Source organism: the organism of the source record quoted next, unplaced genomic scaffold (genome assembly GCF_019419815.1).
Source record: "Pyrus x bretschneideri cultivar Hongxiangsu unplaced genomic scaffold, Pyrus_bretschneideri_v1 Contig3, whole genome shotgun sequence".
NCBI classification, from domain to species: Eukaryota; Viridiplantae; Streptophyta; class Magnoliopsida; order Rosales; family Rosaceae; genus Pyrus; species Pyrus x bretschneideri.
In genome coordinates this window covers 9,294,789-9,321,336 of record NW_025999612.1, presented here as the reverse complement: position 1 = coordinate 9,321,336, position 26,548 = coordinate 9,294,789, and the positions used below count along the sequence as shown (strand labels likewise).

The following is a 26,548-nucleotide window of genomic DNA, read 5'->3' as shown; positions in this document are numbered from 1 at the left end:
ATTCAATTCCTCCTCACTCTAATTCCTCCTACTTTGGTTACACTTACGTAAATGAGCCATCAGTGTAATGTTCAACTACTCATGTTTTAACCAATTGGTTCCTCCATTAGTGTAATCTTCCAATGCTTCTAAAACCATGCATGCATATCGCATGACATATAGTGTGGGCTAGCTTGTCCCGAACTAAAAACTATATGGAAGGAAAACGAATTGAGAGGCATTGAAGACAATAACTTACACAAGACTATATGAATATAGTGCTGTGTTACCTAACAGATACTAGCCGTGACTCCTTCCTGCCCCATGATTTAAAACATGAAAAGAAAAATCACCCTCGTTGTGGTGGTGACAGTTATTAATTTAATACAAACTAAACATCAGTTATCATTGATTAAATATTCTTATCTCTTTTCTTTCCTTTCCGTTTTCTGTTATGTTATAATCCGTGAGATCACAGCTAAGCTGAAGTTGCTTGCTTCTTACTCCTGATCTAAACATCTAAGAGCATAATCACCAAGTCCAAACATTAATCAATTGTTACGTTAGTGATTATAAACAAATCACATCAAAACGAACTTAGGAATGGTATAATTAGGAATTACGTACAATCTTCCCCTACTTTTTATTGAAATATATATAAGCATACATGTATATGTACAAGAATCTTGTAACTCAAGCCGCTAAAAGTATTTATTTTTGTATTTGTTGTACTGCGTTTGTATTCTTTCTCTCATTACTGCTTGTATGTATATATTTATATATATGCAAAACTAAAAGCTGAAGTGAACCGACTGCAGATATGGTGAAAAAGAATATCAATGCATGCATGAACCCAGAGAAAACAATGATGGTCTTCTTGTTGCACTTTTTCCCTTCAAGTAAAGATGAAAAGAATTTTGATAAATAAAAAATAAAAAAAAATAAAAAAAAGAAGATGAAAAGAATTTAAAATTCAAAGATATCAAGTACTACTGCTAATGTAGTGTACTGCTTGACCGTTTGGTCGAACAAAGATTTGTTCATGTGAACTTTGAAATGCATGCTTTAGCTAATGAGCCCTTTGAGACCAATATTAGTACGAACGGCACCCGACAAGGTAGGTGCTTGCTTTTGTGTAAGTAATTGAGTCATAAGTGACATGTTTTACACATTCATCTGGTGGGTTTTGAATATTTCTCTACAGAGCAGAAATAAAAGCACAATTAGGTCAAGGGCTTTGAGCTTTTCTACTTGATTGGCCTGTCTTAGCACAAATTATGATGCCTCCAGCTAGTTCAACATTTTTCAGGAGAAATCTTTGAATCTGGTGCACAAAATCTTTGGAAATCTGAAAATGTAACATTTTTCACTTGCTGATAGAGCTTTCCAGATGCATGCATATATCTGGCAGAGTTTTATCAGCCATTGTAGCTTATAATTAGGATGGTTTTATCCACACGGAGTAGGATTCTCTCCCCTCCTATTACCATACCCTTCCATCCTCTCCTCTCACACTCTTCTTTTTGTCTTATTCTCTATATAAAAAAAAAAGGGCGTTTTGATAGAGGCGCCTCATTTTTAAAATTTTTTAGACAAAACATACACTCCTTTTGAAAATTTGATCAAACATTTTCCTAAAATTTTGGTTATTAATTTCAGTTTTTCACATAAGTTCAATTTTGTTTAGAATTTTAGTTTTTCACAACTTTTCCTGAACATTTCGTTTTTTTCTTTTCCTCTTATCACTATATTTATGCATTTATTATCCATATCTATGCATTTTTTTATTGTTTGTTATAATTTTGCTTCTTTTTTTTGTGTGAATATGGTAGACTATTTATAAAAAAAATTGTCAGACTTTATTATTTAGAAGACCCAACACATAATAAAGATTTGTTTGATTATATAGCTACGTCTAGTTACCTATAATGTGGACACGTTTAGTTTTATAGTGGATTTGATTTTTTGTATTTGTCGGTACATTTGGAATGTAAATGTACCAAAAGGGTTATCTGATAGAGATATTTGGTTTTGTGGTACATTTGTGATTTTTTGTTTATTTGGTATTTTGGTACATTTGGAATTTAAACGTACCAAAAGGGTTACCTGACAATGGGCACATTTGGTTTTATGGTACATTTGGTTTCTCTGTACATTTGAAATCTAAACGTATCAAAAGGGTTACATAACAATGGGTACATTTGGTTTTATGGTACATTTGAATTTTTGGTACATTTGGTTTCTCGGAACATTTGAAATCAAAATGTACCAAAAGTCGATACTTTTGTTCTCAAATGTACCATAAGTTTTAAGTATATTTTTTATATATCTATACGTGAAAATATATGTATTGAAGACTTTTTATTGAGACATTTTTAATAGAAAGAGAATTTTTCTTTTTTTTAAACACTGAGAATAAGGTAATGAGGAATTAGTTAATTAATTTTTTATTTTATTTTATTTAAAAAATGTCATTTAATGCATAGAAGGGGATTGACGAAATTAAATTCCTATATTATAGGCAATTAGTTGCTAAGCTACCTTATGTCTCTACATAAATGCATTTAAATAAATGACATGAAAATTAAATAAATAGAAAATTATTGAGGTGGCAATTGATCAAAGCACCTTAATCAAATCTTTAAAAGGGATAAATGTTTAATCTAACAACTATAGAAAAGATGTAGAGCATTCTAATTTTTCCTATAAAAAATTCAAAACAAGATGTAGATGTGGCGTAATCGCAACCGTTTAAATAGGAGGGGATGGAATGGAAGAGAATCCTACTCCTATCCACACACCCATTGTTACTTTCCACACATCCACTTAATTTTTTATTGTCGGATCGAATGAATTCAAGATAATCAATAAACAAAAATTAATTAACAAGGGTTATGTGAAAGTTAAAAAAGAGCATGTGAATAGCACTACCCTATAATTAAGCTCCATATTAATTAAACAAGGCATTTTTATAATAGTTTATGGTCTAATAATGGACAGCTGTATTTGTTCAAAAAAAAAAAAATGGAAGGATGTATAGAAATCGTGGTATATCCGGTTCACTCATATTATATATAATGCATGAGTTGGTTATTAATATTGTAACTTGTGGTTATACATGTGTTACATTACGTACGTAAACCCTAGTATAATCATATATATTAATGGAAAAATTAGAATTCTTTATAATTTTTCTATATCATTTAGATTAAACATCTGTGCTTTTTTAAAATTTGATTAAAGTGTTTTGACCAAATTAAATAATTTTTGAATTTATCATTTTATCTGCATGATGCACTTTTGTCACATCCCAGCCCGGACCCCACCACATCTGGGCTCGACTCCACCGTAGCACGTTATTGTCTGCTTTAGGCCCCGACCACGCCCTCACAGTTTTGTTTATGGGAATTCACACGAGAACTTCCCAGTGGGTCACCCATCCTGGGAATGCTCTCGCCCGAACTCGCTTAACTTCGTAGTTCCGATAGAACCCGAAGCTAGTGAGCTCCCAAAAGGCCTCGTACTAGGTAGAGATGAGAATACACATATAAGGCTTACAAGATCCACTCCCCTGGGCGATGTGGGATGTTACAATCCACCCCCCTTAGGGGCCCGACGTCCTCGTCGACACACATCTGGCCAGGGATTAGCTCTGATACCAAATTGTCACATCCCGGCCCAGGCCCCTACCACATCTCGGGCTCAACTCCTCCATAGCACGATATTGTCCGCTTTGGGCCTCGACCACGCCTTCACGGTTTTGTTTCTAGAAACTCACATGAGAACATCCTAGTGGGTCACCCATCCTGGAATGCTCTCGCCTGAACTCGCTTAACTTCGGAGTTCCGATAGAACCCGAAGCCAGTGAGCTCCCAAAAGGCCTTATGATAGGTAGAGATTGGAATATACATACAAGCCTTACATGATCCACTCCCCTGGGCGATGTGGGATGTTACAACTTTTCCTTATTTAGTGGAGATATTAGTAATTAAACTATATTATTTCTTTTTCCAAATGATTTTTTCTTTTTCAAATAGTTGGTGATCAACAAAAAAAAGCTTCATGTAATTTTTTCAATTTTTTTGTGAAATTATATATATATATATATATATTGCTGTTTTTTAAAGTGTAGTTGTTGACGAATTATTATTAGGTATAATATATTATGTATATATTATCTGCGGGTACGTTTGAATTTACAAAAATCATTAATTAGTACATTTATTTGCAATTTTGGTACGTTTGATTTGATACATATTATTAATATTGGTACATTATTTTTATTTTGGTACGTTTTATTTTGTACACATTGTGTATTGGTACGTTTATATTATTCTCAATCCTATTTTCATTTAAACGTACTAAAAGAAAAACTTATTTCGGTACGTTTGATTTTGGGGGATTTAAAAATATTTTAAACTATTTTGAAAGAAAATATCTTAAATCGTAGATAATTATTGCTAAATTGTAGCATTATTGTGAAAATAATTTTGAATCTAACCAACTTTTGTTTTTTTTTTACAATTATCTCTAACGGAGGAGAGTGTAATCAAAAGGCTAGATTATAAGAAATTTGTTACAATATAATGTGCATATATCACCAAAATTATGACAAAAAATGTTTAATCAAATAACTAAAAGACATGGATGTTTGATCTAGAAAATTCAAAACTGAGGCGCCTATATCAAAAGATCCATGCTGTTGGAGACTGCAATTACAAAGACTACACAATTTGCAGTTTGGCTGATGAGTAATAGTAATTATGACAGGATTAAGATTCAACTAATTAATAAATTAGAACATAAAGTGCTTATTGCTTGCTTAATTCTAAAGCTTCATCATGTTCATAACTAGCTTCTCATCAAAGATAATTAACCTAAAATTGAGAGCCAGAGAAAGTGGTGGTTTAATGTCTCTATTGGTTTCCACTTTCATGGTTTGAATGGAGGAGCAACTAATGACATTCTTAATGATTGTCATTAGTTGCTTAATGACATGCTTAAGGTGGCTTAGAAATAGAAAAATGTCCCTCTCAGTTTGAATAATTTGGTTATTTCTAATCAATTGCTGTCAAGAATTAAGGACTCATTTGGTGAATTGGATGAGATTGAGTCTTAGAGATAAGATTAGATTGACAGGAATTGGTTAGGCAAGAGTTGTAACCCGTATATATGGATAGGTTAGATAACTCACTCTATTGTGTATTCATAATCTATCTTGTCCAGTCATGTCCAATAGTTCATCTCACATTTTGACACAATGAACACCAGACTTAAGTTTATTTTAATTGATCACAACCTATCATAACCAACTCACCAGAAAGGCCATGGGGAGCTCTATATAACCAATTTTACTTTGTATAAGAAAACTACAAATTCGACCCAAAAAAAATATAATTAAAAGCCCAAAAAAGTGCAGAGAGGCCAGGGCTCTAATAACCCATTGGTCCTTATATAGCTCTTTGGTCCTTTGGATTAGGAATTACTGGTTTCATTTGGGTCTTCATCCAATTACGTTTTTTCATGAAGGGTTCCCTTTTACTTGCAGAGAGGTGATGAAGCTGCATTTCTCTTCATCCCTGCAAAACTGAAACTACAAAAGGTTGCCAAACACCCACAGCAGAACTCAATCTAGTAGAAATACTAGGGTATTTTGGCCGTTCAACGTGTTACGTACTTGAAGAATGTTATCGCCCTCAAGAAAATTGTTACTGATCCCGCCCAGAGGTGGTTTCATGCCGTCTCATCATCGTACGAAAGTGACCGTAGAATTAAAGAGCTCAGGGAGGTAAGGCAAGAGGATCATGCTATGTGCCAGCCTAAAAAACGAGTGCCTTCAACCATAATATAAGTAAAACATCGGCATATATACAACATAGTAGAACATAAAAGAGTACCTACCTCTTGACTTCCAGAGAAATTCTATGTACATTTGAAGATCTAAAATGTATCGAAAGCTTTCAGAAGCTCCAGATTACGATCCAAAATAACAAGTACTCGAAACACATCATTCCATTTTCGTCGATGCCAAACCAATATATAACCGAGATTACACCTATGCACTTCCCATACAACTATTTATATCGACAAAAGGAATGAAAATTGCATAGGCAGATTTAGTAGACGGGGAGAAACAAAAGTTTGATGCTTCATCGAAACAATAAGATACCTTCAAATTATGTGCAACAGATTGCTGATACATGCCTAAACATCCACTCATCTTGTAAAAAACAACAGCTGACACAGTAGGGTGATCATACATATGTGATACAAAATTACAAAGAAATATTTCGTGCACCATTCAATTTTGGATTTGTTATGATGGCGATAAATCAATTTGCCTCTCTATATTACAAAAACAGGATAAACTCACATGACTGAAACTGCAAGTGCTTACGGTATGAAGGTTTGCCTGTGGGGATGAGCTCCAGCCTGATAAAGTGTGAGATTGTGTATGGCTTTGGCTAACAAATCCCTCAAATCGGGATATTGAGCTACAAGATATCGAGCTCCCCCCTCAAGAGTATTCAATGCCCGTGCTTGTTCAAGAGCCTTGCTATTGCCAACATGCGATGCTAGATAGCATAGTAGTACTAAACAATTGACATGACCCCGTTCACTAGTTCGATCAGTTGTCCTTAACAATCTCATCAGAGAAGGAACCCCATCAAACTCAATAATCGTCTTGGAATGCTCCACGCAATTGAAATTCTCCGTACACACAAACTTCCCTAATGCAATGGCAGCCTCAATTGCCACATCGACATCCGCACTGCCAAGCCGGACAACCAGAGGACCAACTATCCGGGTCTCCCTAGCAGGGAAAGTTCTTGCCAATGACCCAATTGCTTTAATGGCAGGAATTTGCAATTCCTGATTAGCCTCTTCCTGAATCACTCTCAAAAGCTGATCCAAAATTGCATTTGCAGCTGGAGAATTAAGCTTAAAAGCCGCTCTTCTAAGGTCGGGATTGAACTCCGCCACCACGGCTATTTCCATCACAGTCATCAAGCAATTCAGCTGCAACTCCCCTGCTTCCTTCTCAATAATCTTTGCCAAACAAATCAACCCTTTCGGCTCTGTAACTTTTCGACTATTCGACAAACACCCTTTACACAATTTCCACAATGCCTTGGCACAACCGGCTTTCAGCTCAAGCTTCACCTCAGGATTGGACTCCGCCTCTCTCTCCCTCTCTTTTCGATGATGCCCGCCACCTCTACTACTACCATCCGAATGATAATGATTCGAAAAGGAAGACAAACGACTATTTGGATTCAAACCATTTACAGCTAACTGCTTATTAATCTGAACAAGATTATGAATGCTAGGCTTACCCGATTGCACCTTCGGATCATCCAGAACCGTGTCCATTGCCAGCAGAGACACCAAAGGCCTAATCACATTTTCTCTGCCTAACTCCTCCTGCGCCACCGGGTCAAGCTCCGCCATTTCCGACACCAATCTCACCACGCACACCTGAACCCTCATCGGGGAATCGCCCAAAACCGAGACAACAACGTTAATTCCCAACAAATCAATTATAATTCGGACCCTTTCTTGATCAGTGGCGATGTGAAACAGAGCACTGGCGGCGGCGATTTGGGCGTCCGGAGAAGACCCTTCTTTCAGAAGCTTTAGCAGCGGCGTCACGCCGCCTTCGTCGACGATTATCTTCTTGTTCCGGTCGTTGTCTCGAGCGAGTGAAACAAGCGAGTTAGCCGCGTCGACTCGGTCCCTGAGTTGACCCATTTGAATGGTCGCGATGTATGACCAGACCCAGCTGAGTATCGGGTCGTTGCTGGCGATCGGCGGCAGGGAGAGGTTGGCGCCGTCAGACTCAAACACCGAGAGAAGCCACTTCATGTCTCCAATCGAAGACTCCAGAAGGTTGGACACTTTTCTGAAATCAGCAGTGGTGGTGATGGAGAAGACTTGCCGGAGGACCCCACTGTGCTTGCATTTCCGTACGAGGGTCAGCGCCCGGTCAAGGTTCTTTGCCACGTCGGCGACGATTCGGCGGACGGGGCGATCGTAGAGAGACTGAGTGGCGGCGGCGATTCGGACGGCGGATCGGAGCATTTGAGAGAGGCGGTCGACTTGCTTGGCAAGGTCGGCGCAGTCGAGTTTGGAGGACTCGGCTTCCTGGGCCGATTTGATGACGCGATCGGCGAGGAGGACCGGGAGGGAGAGTTCGTCGTGGAGGGTCCTTTCGTCATTTTCTGGGTTCGCCGCCATGGGTGGTAGGGGAGTGGGAAGAGTGGAAGACTATTGGGAGACCAGAGGAGAAGGAGGCAGAAAATCTAGGAGGTCTGGCGGATGCAGAGGTTGTTGGGGTTTCTGAGAATCTGTGCCGGCCAAGACGCTCGAATTTCAGAAACGAATAATCGGCGACACGCCATGGAAGGTTGTGATTATCGAGAGAGGACCCTCGCCGCGGGATCTTTCTAAATTTTTTTATTTAAAATTAAATATAAACAGTACTTACTTAAAATAAATTTGACGATATACAATAAATGAATGTAATTGAAAGATACTGAATCATCACGACCCGGCGAGCATCCTCCTAGGTGATTATCTGCATCAGCATCTGAGGATTCAAATTTTTTTTATTTTTTAATTGTTTTTAATTTCTCTGGTTTTTTAAATATAAATAGAATTTATACATTTTTTTAACCACTCACACGTTAGTTTTTTAATTAATCTTCTTTAATTTATTGAATTTCATGTTTAAATGTGTGAGGAAAAATAAATAAATATGGAGAGCACAACCCGATAAATAATTTCACATTTCTCTTTATTTTTTTTTTATAAGATTTTGTTTTATTGGCAAAATTTGGTGTAAATGAGGAGAGGAAGGAAACTCAAGATGTTTACTGTTTTTCTATTTTTAATTTTTTTTATATGACTATATTTATTTTTTTACAAGTAGCCTACAATTGACCATCTTATATTTTACAATGAACTAGAAGATATAGAGAAGAGTGATTGAAGTAATTAAATCCAAACAATAACAAACTCCTAAATCTTGCAAAAGAAAATCTTGTTAATTATAATTAATACAAATCGTCATTATAATTAATTTACTTGTGATCTGGGTAGTTGTTTAATGTTAATTTGGTCAGTGCACGTGGATCAATAAAAACATCGGACGAAATCGAATCCTTATCCGGAATTCGAATTGGTACTTAGGTGGTGAGCATTGCCACGATAATAAGTGGGAAAAATTTATGTGCGGCTTAAATTGGAAAAAAAAACTATTTCTTCAAGAAACTAAAATTATTAAAATAAGTTATTTAGTACTACGATCTAGTGTTATTTTTCTTCACTTGTAACTGAGATGTTTTAGATTCGATGCTCGTCAACGGTAAATTTAAACCATATTATTGCTAGTTTATTATGATCTTTTATAGATAACATCGATTGTTTAAAAAAAAATGGTTAAAATAAAACTCACAACCCCAGTTTAACCTTCCTCCATCTGCAAAACCACCTCCAACGGACCCAACCCCATGCTCAACCTTCCTCTCCAAAACCACCGCCAACTGACCCAACCCCAGTTCAACCTTCCTCCATCTGCAGCAAAACCACCACCCCCCTCCCCCCTCTTACTACTCAGCCTCCCTCTTCCCTGATTCCCCAATCTATCATCTTTCTCTCTCATGATTATGATTGCTTTTAATTTATTCAATTTCACATCAATAGTCATAATATTTGAAACCTGGGAATTACAAACAACCGGTGAAGGAAGGTGGCTTTGATAATTGAGTACTTCACCTGATAATTATCCGATAATTTATATAAATAATGAGGTTAGTGAGAAACCTAATGAACCTTTAAGATGGTTTAATGAACCTTTCAACCAGTAATTACACTCCCTCAAAGTCGGGTGTTTTTAGAAAGTTTTGTTTTTATTAATTTTATTAGTTATGATTTAAATTGAAAATAAAAAGTTATACTAATGCAACAATATGCTTAACGCATGGCAAGTTATGAATGGTGTGGTAGTGTCACTCAGTATGATCCGGTAGCAAGCCAAGCCCTACACAAGTTTTTATCAATATTAAGAGATTGACATGTGCCATGTAGGTTAATTATTTTCAATTTTTTAATTTATAGTATCATTTATCTAATCAATATAGATTTGAACTGGATAAGCAACCATTTAGGGTTTTGCCCAATTTCTTGGCACCCAAGTAAATAAAATCATTTATCTAATCAATATAGATTTGAATTGGATAAGCAACCATTTAGGGTTTTGCCCAATTCCTTGTCACCCAAGTAAACAGCGTTTATATTTCTGCCCTAATATTCCCTTCTCTCCTCGTGGAAAATTGACGGAAATCCTCCCATCAGTTATGAAAGCAGCAAACACAAACCTCGCCCGCAAAATCTCACAACTCGCAGTGAGATTGACGGCTTATCCGAACTCTCCGACTCTTGTTCCTCCAAACCTGACAATTCCAGGCAGATCACTCTCTCTGATGGTTCCGAAATTCGGGAACGGGATAGCTCCAACGCCAAGAGAACAGCAATGAGCACTAGGAGCAGTAGCAGAACCCCTCTAACTGGCAATGGGATTCAGTACTGCTGAATCTACCGTCCAACTCTCCTCCGGCGACCCCCGCCTTGATATCTTTTTCAACATCGTCGTATCGGCTGACTATGACAACTACGGGTACTACGAGTTTGCAACCGCATCGATCAAAAGTTATCCACCAGCCTTAAAGGCGGAGGTGGAGGCCTCCTGTGACTATCTCAAGCAACTGCTGCCGCTGGCATGGTCCGACGATCCCCTAACCACCCTCAAGCTCATATGTCATCTGAATGACCATAGGAATGGAAAATCATATGAACAAGCGTTCTACAGGGCGGCGGTTTGGCTCCACCAGAACCACCCCAAGACCCTATTGTGCAACATTGCGCCTATTGCCTCCTCTTTTGGGAGTATGGGTTTGTATAGCCTTGTAGAACTTCTGCACCGCCTCCTACAAGGCCGAGACGGTAGATGGGGGACACTGGAGCCCCTCGAGAAACTGACCAAGAAGGCTGTAGAGATGTACGAGGGTGATCCGGATTATAAGTTGTTACATGACCGTGTAACCGATGTTTTTGTGGAGTGCTTGGAGTCAGATATTCAAAAATTGAAGGGACAATTCAAGCATGATTACCTTAAATATTATGTGAGCGACGACAGTGATGACGATGATGATGGTGACGATGATCAGAAGTATGCCGAGGTAACCACTGCTGCAGACTGTTTCCTTACCGGAAACCATTATGAATCCCACGCTGCCCGGGCCACTTTGCTGTGGGAAAGCATTGCGCGGAAGGTTTTCCCACCAGCATCATACGCGGAGGAATACAAGGAAAACTACGAGAGCAGAGTTGTAGACCGGCTGAGGAAAGAGGTTTTGGCTCCCTTATACAGGTACACCTGTAGCGGCTACAACGGCCGGAATAGCTGGAAGTTTAGGGAGGAGAAAGGGGATGATAATCTGATTGGACAAGTTTCGTTCGAGGATATTTGGGACAAAGAAAAAGGTTGGAAAGTTGACCGGCAGAACCATGTCATGGAAGCATCCATCTCCGGCAAAGATTATCGAAGTCTCGTCATTGTGGACTGATCGATCCATCACCGTCATATTCAATATCTAGTTGCATGTCATTTTCTAGATTATCTGTTTCTTTTCACCCTTTGTGGTTAACGTGATATAATTAAGGATCGCGGATATGTTTTGAATTAATGGATTTCTGTTTTCTTTGCAATGATTTTCTGCTTTACGCGCTTAACCTCGTAGTCCTCGATCCTTCGGTATCAAGGAATGGATTGGCATGTACTTAATCTCATACGCACTTAAGCACTGCAGATGCGTTCCCGTAGAATGATGCTTGTTAATAGTTCAAAGTTGTTCCTATGCAAAAATGATGTTTGTTAATAGCCTCGTAGATTCGGGAGTGATAAAGTTTATGACGCAAAACAGGCTTCATAGTTCAAGTATCTTGAAGCAAAAAACGCTGTCGATTGACAAAAAAAACATCATAGGTCAAGTACCATGACGCGTTTTTGCGTCATTTTAGAGCATGTTATCGTGGTGGGAGTTATATTGAAAGCAAGAAGTGATGAAGGGTTGATCATGTGTTCCTGCTTCACGTCTTAGACTTTCAGGTTGGAGGGGATTTCGCACCTTCTACAGAATAAGATGTTTCAGCTGGTATTACTGGGGTAATATACGATGCTCTAAACTAAAACATAATTCAGATTTATCGTCTAACCAGCGATCTAATGGGTGCTCAAACATCCATCAGTTACTTTCATAATCAAAGTTGTAATATGCTCTGGCATTCACTTTGCAGATAAATCAGCACGAAGGCATTTTCATGTGCTTATCTATCCAAAAGCACAATGCTTGATGGTAAGACTATAAGTAGCATACCTGATTCTAAGTTTCCCCGAGTTTGCAATCAACAGCCGTATGGATATGAGCAACAAAGAAAAGTTAATGAACTGGTACACATAGCCCAGATGAAATTACAGTACCGTACATCTAATTTCTCCAGGTTGCAGTTCTCCCAAGGTGAGTATTTCTGGTAGTTTAACTTCAACTGTAATTTTGCCAGCCTGCAAACAGCATAACATTGGCTTAACCGGTAGGATAAAATAACTAGAACAGCGAGAAAACAGACAGGTAGCTCATAAAAGATAAGTAAGCGAATACTGCATGAAAACCCCTGAAAAGGAGTTGGAACTGATGCTAAAGAGCGAGAAAATGTTCGCATATAAGAAAGTCGATAATTCAAGTTCTAAAAATATCCTAGAGGCTAAAGCTGTACTGTTGTACCAAAGACAAAGAACCATAAAATATTCATAAACGGAATCTAAATTGATTACAGAAGCATTTTTACCAAGGCCATCATCCCCATCCCCAACATCAACATTTCTGTAATGTTGATCATTTGGATCTCCATATCCCACCATTTCCATGAAACTCTATGTGTGGGTAATACGCCTTTGCCTCTACTGCCATCAGCATCTGGTACATAATATATATATTCAATCCCTCCCTAAGAGTGAATCCAATACAAAAATTCCACTGCCAACCCTTCACCAACACGTAAATTCTGATTTGAAAACTCTCCTCCAGGAAACATCTTATCACGTGCGTATGGTGTAACCCAAATATCATGTTTCAGAAATCTGCCCTTCGCAAAAACTTGGCCTCAGAACCCATGACAAGTGAATTACCATTGGTCTAGTAACCCAGTCTTCACTTTTGCTAGCAGAAGCCTACACTCAAAATTTAGGTAAGTACTGGACCACGTCCATCACCATCAGATTTATCTGTTAGCTGAGACAACTCCAAACACTCCTTGCTGTGTGATGACAAATTCACACGATGCTTGGGGCAAATGAGGTGCAAAAAGAATATCAAGTCGCCTCTTTGTTTGCCTACAAAGACCATCCTCCAGCTCATTACTATTCCCTTCGGCAACAACCACCTCATTTCTCGACAAGAAGACCCTCGAATTCACGCAATTTGCCCAAGCAAGTCCCAAAGCAGGGCAAACCCGTCTTCCAGAGGAGTGCAATGACCCAAAGTTGCCCACTTTGACTCCATTTACCCCATCACTTCCCCCCATAAAATCAACCACCTGGTTCGTCACCACCACCGCCACCCGGAACCTATTCGCTAATGACTTCAACTTCCCGGAAATCTTGAAAAACAGCGACGACCTCCGCTTAAGATCCAAGGGGGTGTTGTTAAATTCAGTCCGGAACAGCGCCGCGATGGAATCAATCACAATTAGCCTGACAGGCAACCGGGTTTTCGCGCTTTCAATAAAAGACTCTATCTTTGGCATTATATCAAGCATCTGGTATGCGTCGTGCACACTATCAACATACACATCTTCACAGGGGTTAATGGCTACGAGGTGTGGGCGTGAGGAGCGAAATGCTTGGGAGAGTTGGTGGAGGCGGCGAAAGGGGAAGGGGAACTCGGTGTGGAGGTAAAGGGAGGAGGCGGAGAGGCCGCCGTGGGAGGGCGGGAGCTGAGCGGAGAGGGCGAGTTGGAGGCAAAATTGAGTCTTGCCGCAACTGCTTTCAGCTACGAGCTCCGTTATTGAACAGCAGGGGACGCCACCACCGAGGCAGCGGTCGAGGACTGGGCAGCCCAGCGTTAATTTATCGGCGATGGGAGGACGGGTTAAGAGATTTTCTGGTGTCATTGGAATTTCGATAGATTCAAATTTTTGTCACGCCCTTGGTAGTCCGCGGCAGCTTAAATGTAGGGCGGGAAATTGAAATGTGGGAATGAAAATGACATATCTTCGGTCTTTTAGTTAATTTATAACTCAATTAGAGCAATGATCCTTCAATAACAATAGACTTTCCATCACGACTCATTTTAACAAAAGTTGTAACAAAATTGACAAAATGATTATAGTTGCACGTTTTGATAAGTTAAAAAATCAATAGTCACGACTTCATTTTGACAAAAGCTGTAGCAGAATTGACAAAATGATCATAGTTACACATTTTGACGAGCACTTTTTGGTTGAAGGAACATTGCTTCAATTAGGTTAAGAGATCAATAGTCATGAGTGGGATAGAGCAATACTCTCTCTCTCTCTCTAACACAAGTTCAAATTTTCATCCCCGTAGTTTAGACTAAATTAGAATTTAGAATATAGCTCGAACCAAAACTCCCATCCAAAAGTAAGTTTGTACTCAACCTATACCCTTGTAAGACATGTTAATGTGATTGAAATACTGGACCAATCTTTCAAAATCCGGATATGAAGCACATATGAAAACCATAAACGAATTACAAATGGAATGTATTTCGTAATCGTTTATGTGCTTTACGAACAACAGAAACCGCTAAGACTTAAAACCCGCGTAGCTCGATCATACTAAAAAATTTAAAGAAAAACAATGAATTTGAAACAAGGTAGTCAAAGAAAGCATGTGTTTTTCAGAGCTTTGCTAGCAACCCGTTCTGAATCGGCTTGGCTACTCCATTGTCTTTGACATCATTTTCTTTGGCTTCCAATTCACATGCACTTGGTGGAACATCCACGGCTGGAGAGGCGTTGAAGAATCCGTGAGGCTGCAACCGCAATAATGAACCAAAAATGCGGGATCAGAAACCAGACAATAAAATGACAAACTGCTCTAGCATAAAAAAGATTTATCGCGTGAATACCATGAGCATAAATCCAATGCGCTCCACTGGCATGACAGGCCAATCTTCTAGCCGAGGTATGTGAGTGATTCCGAATACATACCTGCAATCATCATCGCGGTTACTTCCACCAGCTTAAAACAGTTATGTGTACATACAACGTACAAAGGCAAAAGTAAGATATGGGCATGATAAACTAAGAGAGGGAAACCAACCAAAGAACTATATCAGTTTCTTCCAGAGATCGATTTTTCTTAACCCATGTGGCTAATCCTTCACCAGCACGCGGATTTTGATTTGGAAACTCTCCTCCAGGAAACATCTCATCACGCGAATATGGTGTAACCCATAGATTATGTTTCAGGAAAGCTGCTCTTCGCAAAAACTTGGCCTCAGGACTAGCTAATGGCAAACAGTTTGAACCTGGAACAAGCTTGTAGCCTGTTAACTGTCCGGTCCTATTTACAGTTCGTGTGTTCTGTACCTGGACCATGAGAAAATTTCAAATCAGCATGAGCAAGATTGGACACAAGAATCGCACCTGAGAATCTTAAACAACAGAAGGAAATCATTGAGCAGGACCAGCTGCAAAATCATGGTAACGATGCCTTACAATCCAGTGGCGAGCCGTCAAAGGATTACAGTCACGCATAGCCTCCGATTCAGTCCTGAGAAGTGTCTCCTCAGCATAAAATGCATTGCTGTGGACGTTATTCTCTCCAGGTTTCTCAACCTTAACATTCATCTCCACAACCTACAATAAATAATTACAGAAGAAAAACTGATTTTAAGACTTATACAGTTGTTTTGACAAGCAATGATAAAGTCACAATTTAATCACTACTGCAGGTAATAATAAGTAAATTCTTATGAAGTAATAAACCTATGAAACTTCTATTTTGTAAAATGGATTTAAGGATAAATAAACCATTATTAAATGTGCTTGAGTAGTTTTAGAGATAAACCATTCAATAAGAGCAGGGGGGTGATCATATTTTCCTGCTTCACATTTTAGACTCAGGTTTGGAGGTGGATTTTACAGTTTCGATAGAATAAGATGTTTCATGAAGTTTTAAACTCAAACATATTTTCACAATTATATTCTAATTAGTATGTTGTGGTGTAGGTGTGGCCCTCAGACATCCATGGACTACTCTTATAATCAGTGTTGTAATATGCTTTTGCATAAACTTTGTGAATAGTTCATCATGGAAGCCAAGCTTCCTACATAATATAACCCAAAAGAAAAAATTCTCAAAGCCGAAAGCACAATGCTAGATTGTAAGACTTTTAGTAGCCGCATACCTGATTGTAAGTTTCTCCAGGTTTGCAATCAACAGCCATATCCATACGAGCAACAAAAAAGTGTTGATGAACTGGTGCATATAGCCCAGGTGCAATCACAGTACCATACTTTCTAACCTCTCCAGGTTGAAGTGCTCCCAAGCTGAGGATTCCCGTAAGTTTAACTTCAGCTTCAATTTTACCATCCTGAAAACAGCACGATATTGATTTCACTGTTAGGCAGGTAGCTCGTACAACATGAAAACCCTCAAAAAGAGCTGGAACTAATGCTTAGAGAGAAAATGTTTGTATTATACTGGGCAAGTTAACAATTAAACTGAAAAGAACATGCACTACACTTGATCTAAGAAAAGGTGAGAAAGTTATGTGGAACTTGCCTGATAAAAGTGCCAGAAGAACCCGTACTCATAATTAGCCACGGTACATATAAATGACACTGTTAGCCTTCTTGACCTGCGCACTTCTGCCAAGCCTGTTCTCCAGTCCTGATGCTTCCACAGAATTCCATGATCTTCTTCGTGCAAACATACACAATTTTCGATAGTTTCAACACCTCCAGTGAAGTTTGTAAAATGTGCATCAAAGTATTTGATTAAGCCCAAACAATCACACCCCTGTCATGGTAGTTTAATTCAACCCAATATGGATAAAATAATAAGAGAAAACGCAGAATACCAAGAAAACATTCATATACCAAAACTGATCCAAGAATTAGTCCTCAAACCTTCTTTAGAGAATGTGCATTTTTACCAAGGCCATCTTCCCCAGCATCAAAAGCATTTTTTCTATAATGTGGATCATTTGGATCTCCATATGGCACCACCATTTCCACAAAACTAAACCTATGGGCTACAGGCCTTCGCCCTCTATTGCCGTCAACATAGGCCACAGAATATATAACCAGTCCCTCCCTGGGAGTGAATCCAATACGAAAATTCCACTGCCAACCAGAATGTTAGTTGATTTACCAACTTTTAATAAAGAAAAAATATTACTTATAAACCAATTTGGAAATTACCTTCTGCCACTCCACAAAGTACCCATTAACACGGAAGCTTGGACCTTCAGGCTGAATAATTTGTAAAGGTTTTATATCACTTCGATCAACACCGCCTCTTGTTTCTCCAGGAGTATAGTTCCTCAACGGATCGGCTGGAGGTAGGGGAACAAGCTTGCGGTCCTCAAACTTTATCACCACCATGTTTTGCATATCAACAAGTATATAGATGCCCTCAACTGGGCGTGCGTAACCATTTTCCATAGGGCAGTCACTCTCAGTTCTACAGAATATCAGTGGTTTAGCAAGCCTTTGGCTAGGAGAATCAGCCTCACTATGATAGCCAACACACCTGCAGCATGAACACCAATATGTAAGTAGAAGGTCATCGATTAACCTGCCGAAATTCCACATGTACAGGAGCACTAAATGTAAATTGCATACCAGGCATCAACCATCACAAGGTCCATGTCTTCAATACCTCTCTTCTTCATAGCCTCTCTAAATGGAGGAAAGTCTTTCACAACAGCTTCACATTCTGCATATTCTACAGCATCCTGAAGTTCCGGAAAATCAAAAGTTAAGAACTTACAGAAACCTCAAACTTCAGACAGCTATGGAACAACTAAAGCTTATCATATTCATATATCACAAGTCCATTAGCAAAATGCCAGTTCAAATAGTGCACTATCACAGGTACAAAAATCGATATCTATTCTATCATTCATGGTGTTTTCTTCAGCTAAAAGTCCAAAACATCAAATTAATCTTTCATGAACATAAAAAAAACAGACCATATAAGGGTACAAACAAGTTTAAATGTCAAAAGGAAACACACAAAAGAAAAGTACCATGGGAGGCTGAACATCTGGAACAACTTCTGATGATACTACTTTTCCTCTGTGATGTCCACCTCGAGTAGCTGCATGTACTTCTGATAGCTCAACAATCCACGTGCTTGTCTCATTTGACTTCTTATTGTAAACAACAAGTCTAGCTCGCCGAGGGGGAAGCTTGGTTGGGATTATAGGTCCACCTTTGGTTCTGGGAAGTAATGATGGCTGGAAAGGTGGGAAGAAGTATGCATCTGCTAATGCAACAACATGTTTATCTGGTTCCAGTAGAACCACTTCAACAAAACGCATACTATCTCTAACCTGGAATGCGGAAAGTGCTATTTAGTCAACCATTTCACCAAATAAGAATTGCATTTGTTGAAGAAGAATTCAATAGTGAAACAAACAAACCTCAGGTGTCGCTCCAGCTGCCCTGACGGTTGCCACTGCGACAGAGATTTCAGCAGCAGATAAAGGGTCCAATGGATGCCTTGTTTGAGGCCTAAGCATGATTGGGATGCCTACATGATATTAGTTGACCAACCAAGTTAAACAGAAAATTTCAGTATCGAAATCACTTAAAACAAACCATGAAAATCAGACAGCATAAAGTTAATTAGTTCAAGACAAATGCGAAAGTCTTCAGCTTTTTACATTCGAAATTCTCCGAGGTTATTCCTATTTGTAAACTTACAAGAAAAATTCACTCTTTAGTAAATGAAGGACTTATCGAAAATTAAACAAAAATGCAAAAGAACCCTACATTTTATGCAAACACAAATCAAGAATTCAAGAAATTTCAAATTTTCACATCTCATCGACCATACATTACTCAAAGAATCAATATTTACAACATATATATACACACAATAAATAAATAAAATTGGGAAATGTGAATAGACCTGCAGTGGTGGCATTGGTGGAAGGTTTGGGAAACAAGGCCGCCATGGCGATATTCTTGGGGCGCTGATCATCGCGCCGATCCTCGGCGCCAGCGACGCTGCTCCAATCTTGAACACCGGAGGCCGAGACGACGGCGCTGGAAGAAGTCTTCGCCGCCGGCGCAGCCTCGCGCGGAACGAGAGCCGCCGAATCGGGGCGGAAGCAACAGGAAGGCGTCGTTTTTTTCGAAGCTGAGGCCATTGCAAGGGGTTCGCGAGCTCACCAATTCCAGCAAAGTAGGTCTCTATACAATCTACTGACATGCAGCGCGTGCTGAAATGCTCGCCGCCACTCTCTCTCCTCTCCCCGTAACTAACCACCGCGACAAAAGCCGAGAAAGTCGGGGAAAAATGATCGCACGGTTGCTGAGAAATCACTAAGATATTTTCTCGACGGTTGCTGAAATCTAGGATTACAAATGCGGCGGGCGTTTAACTGAATCTTTGAGAGGGGGCGAGTCCGTGAGACAGGAAGCGACAGAGGAAGTGATCTGAGGCGAAAGAGAGAGCCAGCTCATGAAGGAGGCAGGGGAAGTGTCCTATTTATAGGACGCCGCTTCCATTTTTCATTTTTCTTTTTATGAAATTCAACTTTATTTATACATTTTTACTCGGCTTTCAGCTTGTGGTAGTTTTCTTCACTTAGTTACGTTTCAACTAGTGGTAGCTGTTTCCAATTAGTTAGCGAGAGTGAAATGTATTTACGACGACCTATTTCCTATTTGTTGAGAATAATTCACTCATTAAGATGTCACTTTGACGATATTTTAGGTCAATTACACATTACTATGTTAAAATTTTAAATGATATAACCTGGTTTGATTGATGGGGTGGATCCAGAGAGGATCTCTTTCCGTAACTTTTTATCCTGCTTGTGGTTAGTCTCATTGTGGTAATCATAACTTTACAATAATTATTAATCGTTCTCTTCGATTATAATTTGCAACTTGAGAAAATATAATTTAAAAATTACCAGTATTAAAAAAAAGATGAGAGTTTCAAATTATTATATTAATATCGAACAAAGGAATAGGTAGAAATTTAACATGTTATTATATACTAATATATTTATTAACATACTAAAATATATATATATATATAAATTTGAATACAGCGAAAAAGTATGTTTGTAAATGCATGCAAACAAGAAAAAACACTGCCATTTGTTGGTTGTTAAGGACATCAAGAAAGGTCGAAACATGATTTTCAAATTAAATTTCGTCAAATTAAATTCCGAATTAGCAAATTTTGCTATTTTTTTTTTCTTTTCATTATTTCACTTTCTTTATATGGATAAAGAGTAAACGTGAGTGGCGGGCTAAAGTGAGAGATTTGGAGTTTTCACCTTTTCCTATGTAAAGCGAAGGGACATGGGCACTTATCAGAAGGACCAATAAGATAAGTGGGCGGTGGGGGTGATAGGACGATCTGCTGTTAATTGACAACTGGACATAATGGACATTCAATTAGGCCAACAATCATATTTTGATATTTTGCATGATAAGGCCATAAGATTAGCATATTTTGGTAGAAGACCCCTTCCCTTTCACAAATCCTTTTTTTGGAGTGTTGTTATTGACACCTACAATTGTACTTACCACCCAAAGTTAAAAAAAAAAAAAAAAAAAAACAATATTTTTATTGTTAATTATTTACTATATATCACTCAGGTTGAATCTTCATACCCATAGGTTCATAAAACAAGGAACAAGTGATTAATTAGAATTATAGAATAAACTTCATATAAGTTCGATTTTGTGAGTTATTTTTTTGTTTACTCCACTTTGTTGGGTTAGGTCCATTCACGGATTATCAATATCAACTTTTTTTTTAATTATCTTTTCAGTAAATTGTGATAAATATCTTTTTATTAAATTGTGATAGATATCATCTTTATTTATCAGTTTATCTTTTACTCAATTTAGGATTAATATAAGAATTAAATATTATTTCTCATTTTTTTCCTCCTAATTTGCATCTCAATTGTTTGTTTTGCCCCATCACATGTTAACTGTGTTGACTAATCTATGTTGTAAGTACTATATAAATCAGGATATATACTAATATGGATTTATAAATGCATGGAAGATGAAATTTATTTGAACTATTTTCATGGATTATAGGAAGATTAATTTTTATTTATTTTCGTAGATACTTCCATCACATGTTAAATGTATTTTAACGACCTATGGATATAGCATATAAATTTTCTTTTAACTATTATTTATGAAAGTAGTTAGATTTTCATATTTAGATATTCAAATTAAAATTTTCAATAAAGATGCATAAATCAAGATATTTAATTAAAGTTGAAAAATAAGAGCAAGTGGCCCTCTACCACAATGGTGGAGAGGAGTGTTGCCCTTGCACCATTGTGTGGTTCGAACCCCGTCGATTCCCTCATCTAATATCTAATCTAACAAATCTATCATTAGGAAGCCGACGGAGTTCGAACTCATGTTGTGATGCAAGACAACATTCCTACCCACCCACAGGGCCACTTGCCAACAACTGAAATTTTTGGACCTCATGAAAAAACTATTATATAATACCACAATAAGCAATAAAGTGGCTTTCATGAAGGAATCATTTTAGGTAGTTCAAACTTAGGCCCCATGTGTGAAACCCAACTTCTACACGTACTCTATGTTACTTCATTTGTATTGTCTACGTGTCTTCCTTCACTTTGAAAAATTTAGGTACATCCGAGTTATGCTCTAGAAAAATTCGAACTTTCGGGTTTTCAAATTTCAAATGCCGGGTTGATTATTGTGTGTCCAAAGTTGAAAATTATCACATCAAAATTTGATCACATGAAAAAATTCATCCAACATGGACCCCAAATTTTGATGATATGCAGCTTAAATTGTGTTAATTACTTAAAACATTGTCATGACTCACGGGAAAGGCAAACCTAAACTCGTGCCTTATCCGGCGCACGTGCTTCATGTGTTGCACGTGCTTCATCGTCTATCCTTCTAGGAGCTTGATTTTACCTATTTTTTGGTTTGTATACAAAGGATCTTAACAAGATAATCTAAACTAATATTGTAGCCTCTTTTTCGGGGAAAAAAAACAACCAAGAGAGAAAGATAAGGTGGCCCTAGATTTTATTTTATTTCCAATTTGAAAAATGAATTCAAATAATCAAAGTTTTTATGTAATCTATTTATACAAATAATATTGAGAAAAATAGGATTTAAATGCATGCTATTGTAAACGTGGACGAATTTGTAGTTAAGTTATTAAGAACATTTAGTTATGCCTCCAAAGTTATGAGACAATGAGTTCGATCGCAACGTACGTACAAACTAAATAAAGCCGAATGAAATACAAATAATTGAGAAAAGCAAACCAAATATATAATTAAATGGAAAATATGCTATATCATTAATACGTATAAAATTGACTTATAATAAGGAGATGGTACAATACGGTCTCTCAAATGTGCTTTTGGTAACATTTAAATAAAAAATTTGTCACATAATTTTTGCTTAGGTATGTACGAATGAATGAATGAGGGCAAGTATTAGCGCGATGAAAATGTTGCTCCTTTATAATCAAACGATCACGAGTTCGAGTTTTAGAAATAATTTTTTTGTAAAATAAGAATAAGATTGAGCAAAATAAACGTTCCTCCCCAACTCTTGTAAGACGAAAAACTGTATTAGCTTGAAGTCAGCCATTTTTATATGCAAATGAATAAATGAATGGTGAGGGATAGCCGTCCATTTTCTTGTTTTGTATAAGTGCTTCCCTTTTAGGCTGTACATCATGGTACGTACAAGGAGTGAAGAAGGACATGATTCATGAGATGATAATGTGGTTTGAAGTTGATTAGGGGGAGGGCCCAAGTCCCACTCTGGAGGGATGGGACTCATCCTTATTTTACTAATTATTCTTGTCCCTCATGTTTTTTATTTTCATTTCTTTTCAGCCAATAATGCTTGTACTCTATTTGATTCTTTGACCTAATAAAGCGAAATAATTCATTCATTTCATGATTTTCATCCATGCATTGGGGAAATGGAGAGTAGAGTACGATCTACGATCTATCTTGGAATCCAACAAGCTAGTTATATTTTTTTGGTCAACAATCTAACAAGCTAGTTAAAGTTCTCTAGGGTTTAGCAAAGTAGACTAAAGAACAAGATCCTGAACATAAAACAAGGTGGATGAAATTTCATTGAGTCCGACAATAAGGGATTAATTAGTTAATTTCAAAGGAAAACTAATGAAAATAGCTTGAAAACTTTGAGTTTTAATGATAAAGACAAAATAAATGGTAAAATGAATAGTACCAGGATTGACTTTTTAGTGCAAAAATTTGATTTTTCATTAAAGTGAATAGTACCGTAGGTTTTTCGTTAAAACTCTCTAATTTCAAACACTTCACATGATTAATTTACCAAAAAAAAAAAAAAGTTTAAGGGGTCAATTTCAACCACTGTTCTAAAAATCATCGCCTAGCCACTTAGGCGCTAGGCAGCTGGTCATCGTCCTAATTAATCCATAAGCATTTCAAAACCAAGAACGCCTAGACCTTCTTAGGCGTCCGCCTAGCCCTGCCTAAACCCACTAGGCACTCGCGTAGGTCGCGATTCTCATTTATGCAAAAAAATCGATAATTTTCGTTTTGCATTTTATTTTTTCAATAAAATGTAAGAGACTTGTTGAACACTCATTATATGTTTGTTTCCCATATTTTCAATCTTTTTAAATACTTTATAATTTATATATCATTTTATTTTACAATTTATATATCCCAATATAATTATGTATTTTATAAAATATAAGTATGCATTTATTTATATAATATATAATAAATTTACTTGAATTCACTTAGTCCGTCGAGGCCTTACCTAGCCGTCTAACTAGGTCCCAACTGCTGTTCGACTAGCACTTAGTATCTTTTAGAACATTGATTGCAACTAAATAATAATCTAAAGCGTCAGTTGGCAGTTTATTCTTATAATTGTATTATTGTACTTCGCTAGCTGGAGCATCTTGTGGTCTGCATGCATGAAAGTGAAAGTGATCGCATGAAAGTGAAAGTGATCGCAAGAATGTCAAACGTAATTAAATGATACGTTTAGTTGTTTAATAAAAAATGATTTCTACTTAATGAGTGTAATGACCCTTGTTCTTTCGCATCATCAAAATTAATCAAATTAAATATATCGACTTATTTGGAGGTATGTCCTTGGTCTAGGTGGTGCCTACTAGACATCCACTACATCATGACATGCTGTGCTCGCCCGAGTTAGCTTCACCCACCTACCTCCACCTCCTCCTCCTCCTCCTCCACCAAGTCATACTACAAAAAATATATATTATAATTTATAATATATATTAGTCAACAACTAGCTATAATTTGTATGTTTAACATTTTTAAATAAGCTCTTTAAAAAGTTGTGTGCATTGGTGATTAGGATTTCCTTCTTCTTCAACTTATTGTGCAAGGGGTTCAAATTATCTCTCCCCTCTTAGGAAGTAGACCGGAAAAGGCCGGTGTAGTCCCAATATATTGAACTTATATAGAAATTACATTCTTATAATGGGTCGGAGAATTTGAGTGTGAAACCAATTTATTAAACTCATGACTTCAATATATTAAATTCATGAGTGTGATACGAATATATTAAACTCACACTATTGTACAGTAATGTTATATCTATCAAATTTAGCCTACTATATATCGATATCACGCTCACTTAAACAGTTAAACTACTCTATAATGCTTTAATTTAAATTAATATAAAATATTATTTGTAGCAACAAATATATTTTGGAAAAGTTATTTTAACCCTAACTGGGTCGTAAGAATAGATAAATGATTTTCACATGTTCCCTTTCACTTTCTGCACAATTCTTTCAATATTAATTTTTTAACCTTAAAAATAGACAGTTGGATTCACCACTTAAAGTCCATATCCTATTGTTTGTGTTTTTTATGGCTCAATTATTTACTTTTCTTCACATTTTTCTTATTTTTAATTTTACTGTTTGAACCACTAGAGATCTTGTATGTAGCATGATGATCCAATAGTTTGATAACGACGACTGCAGCAATCTAACGACTACAATTGTATTCACACAACGTGAATTTGAATTGTAAAAGGAAATCAATAAAATTATACTACGATGGTGCTATCTATTATCTACACATTCTTTTTTATCTCACACACATCCTTATCAATTTCGACCGTCAGATTAAATAAATTAAAGAAAATCAAAATACAAAAATTTACAAGAAATTTGTTGGAGGTAAATATAAGTGTGTATACTGTAGATAGCACCACCCATTACACTAACCTAGCTAATCGTCTTCACCCCATTAGATTGGGAGCATCACACCCTCACCCCATGAACAAAAAAAAATCTAGATACGTGATTAGTCGTTAATTATTACTCATCACTTATTAGGCATGTAATATTTTATTAAGAAGTCTTTATCTTTCTTATATATGTGAGAGAAAAGAGATGAGTAGTGGAATTGTGGGAATGTGAGAGGAAAGGGATTAGTAGTGGAATTGTGGGAACTAAACAATATGAAGACCAAAACTAGCTCATTCCCCACTTTCTCTTAATAGTGATTTGCTCCACTAAGATGGTCACTACTTTTTGCATGACTAAAAACATTTCTATGTCATGTTTTGACATGTATTTTACTACCAAATGGCTCCAAATTTGAGCACTTCGATCGCTTATCAGGCAATGATCCAAAGGGGCGAGAAACCTTTCTTGTTTTGTGTTGTTTTATTCAATCTCTCCATGCGTGCATGCTGTCCACACCACAAATCACGCACACTTTTTTTTTTGTTAAATTAACCACCACCACTCACGTATATAATGTCGGGAAGCGATTTGTGCACTCTTCTTTACGTATTGTAATCTCCTCAATTTGTTATATTTTTTCTGAAATCATTGTATTGAAATAAATTAATAGATAATATTCAACGAAAGAGTGCTTATGCTGAAAAGAAGACGGCTTAATCACTTTGGTTTGATGATGCATCATGCATGATATCGAATATGGAAAGTATTATTTTTTAGGGGAATATTTTTGTTCACTACTTTCAAGTGATGGTGATGTTCACTACCCTATTTATCATTGTTAGATAAGTTTACTTTTCGAGATATGTGCAGTAGATAGACACAAATTTTAAAAGGATTTTTATTACAAATGATCCCTTAAATTGACCATCATCATCAATATGGTCCCTGAAATTAAAAATCAATCAATATAGTTCTTAAAAATAGGTGTCGCAAATCAATTTGGTAATTCCGTCACAATTTTGT

General features: G+C 37.2%; 4 protein-coding genes across 4 annotated transcripts; 1 reads left to right on the top strand and 3 right to left on the bottom strand.

Annotated features, from left to right (window-relative positions):
- Positions 1-6,127: 6,127 nt before the first annotated feature.
- Positions 6,128-8,520, bottom strand: LOC103937551. The gene has a single exon (XM_009347500.3). The coding sequence runs from the start codon at positions 8,215-8,217 to the stop codon at positions 6,373-6,375; it is 1,845 nt and encodes a 614-aa protein (XP_009345775.2). The 5' UTR covers positions 8,218-8,520; the 3' UTR covers positions 6,128-6,372.
- A 2,033-nt stretch (positions 8,521-10,553) lies between these two features.
- Positions 10,554-11,606, top strand: LOC125479703. Its single transcript, XM_048589426.1, has one exon. The coding sequence runs from the start codon at positions 10,554-10,556 to the stop codon at positions 11,604-11,606; it is 1,053 nt and encodes a 350-aa protein (XP_048445383.1).
- An 856-nt stretch (positions 11,607-12,462) lies between these two features.
- Positions 12,463-14,284, bottom strand: LOC103952964 (DNA repair protein XRCC3 homolog). The gene is made up of 2 exons (XM_048589288.1): positions 12,886-14,284; positions 12,463-12,601 (listed from the first exon to the last, which is right to left on the bottom strand). The coding sequence occupies exon 1, from the start codon at positions 14,206-14,208 to the stop codon at positions 13,318-13,320; it is 891 nt and encodes a 296-aa protein (XP_048445245.1). The 5' UTR covers positions 14,209-14,284; the 3' UTR covers positions 12,463-12,601; positions 12,886-13,317.
- A 434-nt stretch (positions 14,285-14,718) lies between these two features.
- LOC125479868 (copper methylamine oxidase-like) lies at positions 14,719-19,714 on the bottom strand. Its single transcript, XM_048589995.1, has 12 exons — positions 19,208-19,714; positions 18,717-18,826; positions 18,321-18,626; positions 17,914-18,026; positions 17,491-17,821; positions 17,197-17,412; positions 16,850-17,086; positions 16,473-16,658; positions 15,781-15,921; positions 15,383-15,651; positions 15,189-15,270; positions 14,719-15,092 (listed from the first exon to the last, which is right to left on the bottom strand). The coding sequence occupies exons 1-12, from the start codon at positions 19,446-19,448 to the stop codon at positions 14,958-14,960; spliced, it is 2,367 nt and encodes a 788-aa protein (XP_048445952.1). The 5' UTR covers positions 19,449-19,714; the 3' UTR covers positions 14,719-14,957.
- Between the last annotated feature and the right edge of the window lie 6,834 nt (positions 19,715-26,548).

What these genes read in the sequence shown, in the direction of transcription:
- LOC103937551 (XM_009347500.3), bottom strand. Translation starts at nt 8,217, where the DNA reads ATGGCGGCGAACCCAGAAAATGACGAAAGGACCCTCCACGACGAACTC.
- LOC103952964 (XM_048589288.1), bottom strand. Translation starts at nt 14,208, where the DNA reads ATGACACCAGAAAATCTCTTAACCCGTCCTCCCATCGCCGATAAATTA.
- LOC125479703 (XM_048589426.1), top strand. Translation starts at nt 10,554, where the DNA reads ATGGGATTCAGTACTGCTGAATCTACCGTCCAACTCTCCTCCGGCGAC.
- LOC125479868 (XM_048589995.1), bottom strand. Translation starts at nt 19,448, where the DNA reads ATGGCCTCAGCTTCGAAAAAAACGACGCCTTCCTGTTGCTTCCGCCCC. An exon ending in CACCAATGCCACCACTGCAG is followed by an intron (nt 18,827 to 19,207) that starts GTCTATTCACAT and finishes AATATCATGTAG; the next exon opens with GCATCCCAATCATGCTTAGG. An exon ending in ATGCACATTCTCTAAAGAAG is followed by an intron (nt 17,087 to 17,196) that starts GTTTGAGGACTA and finishes CTACCATGACAG; the next exon opens with GGGTGTGATTGTTTGGGCTT.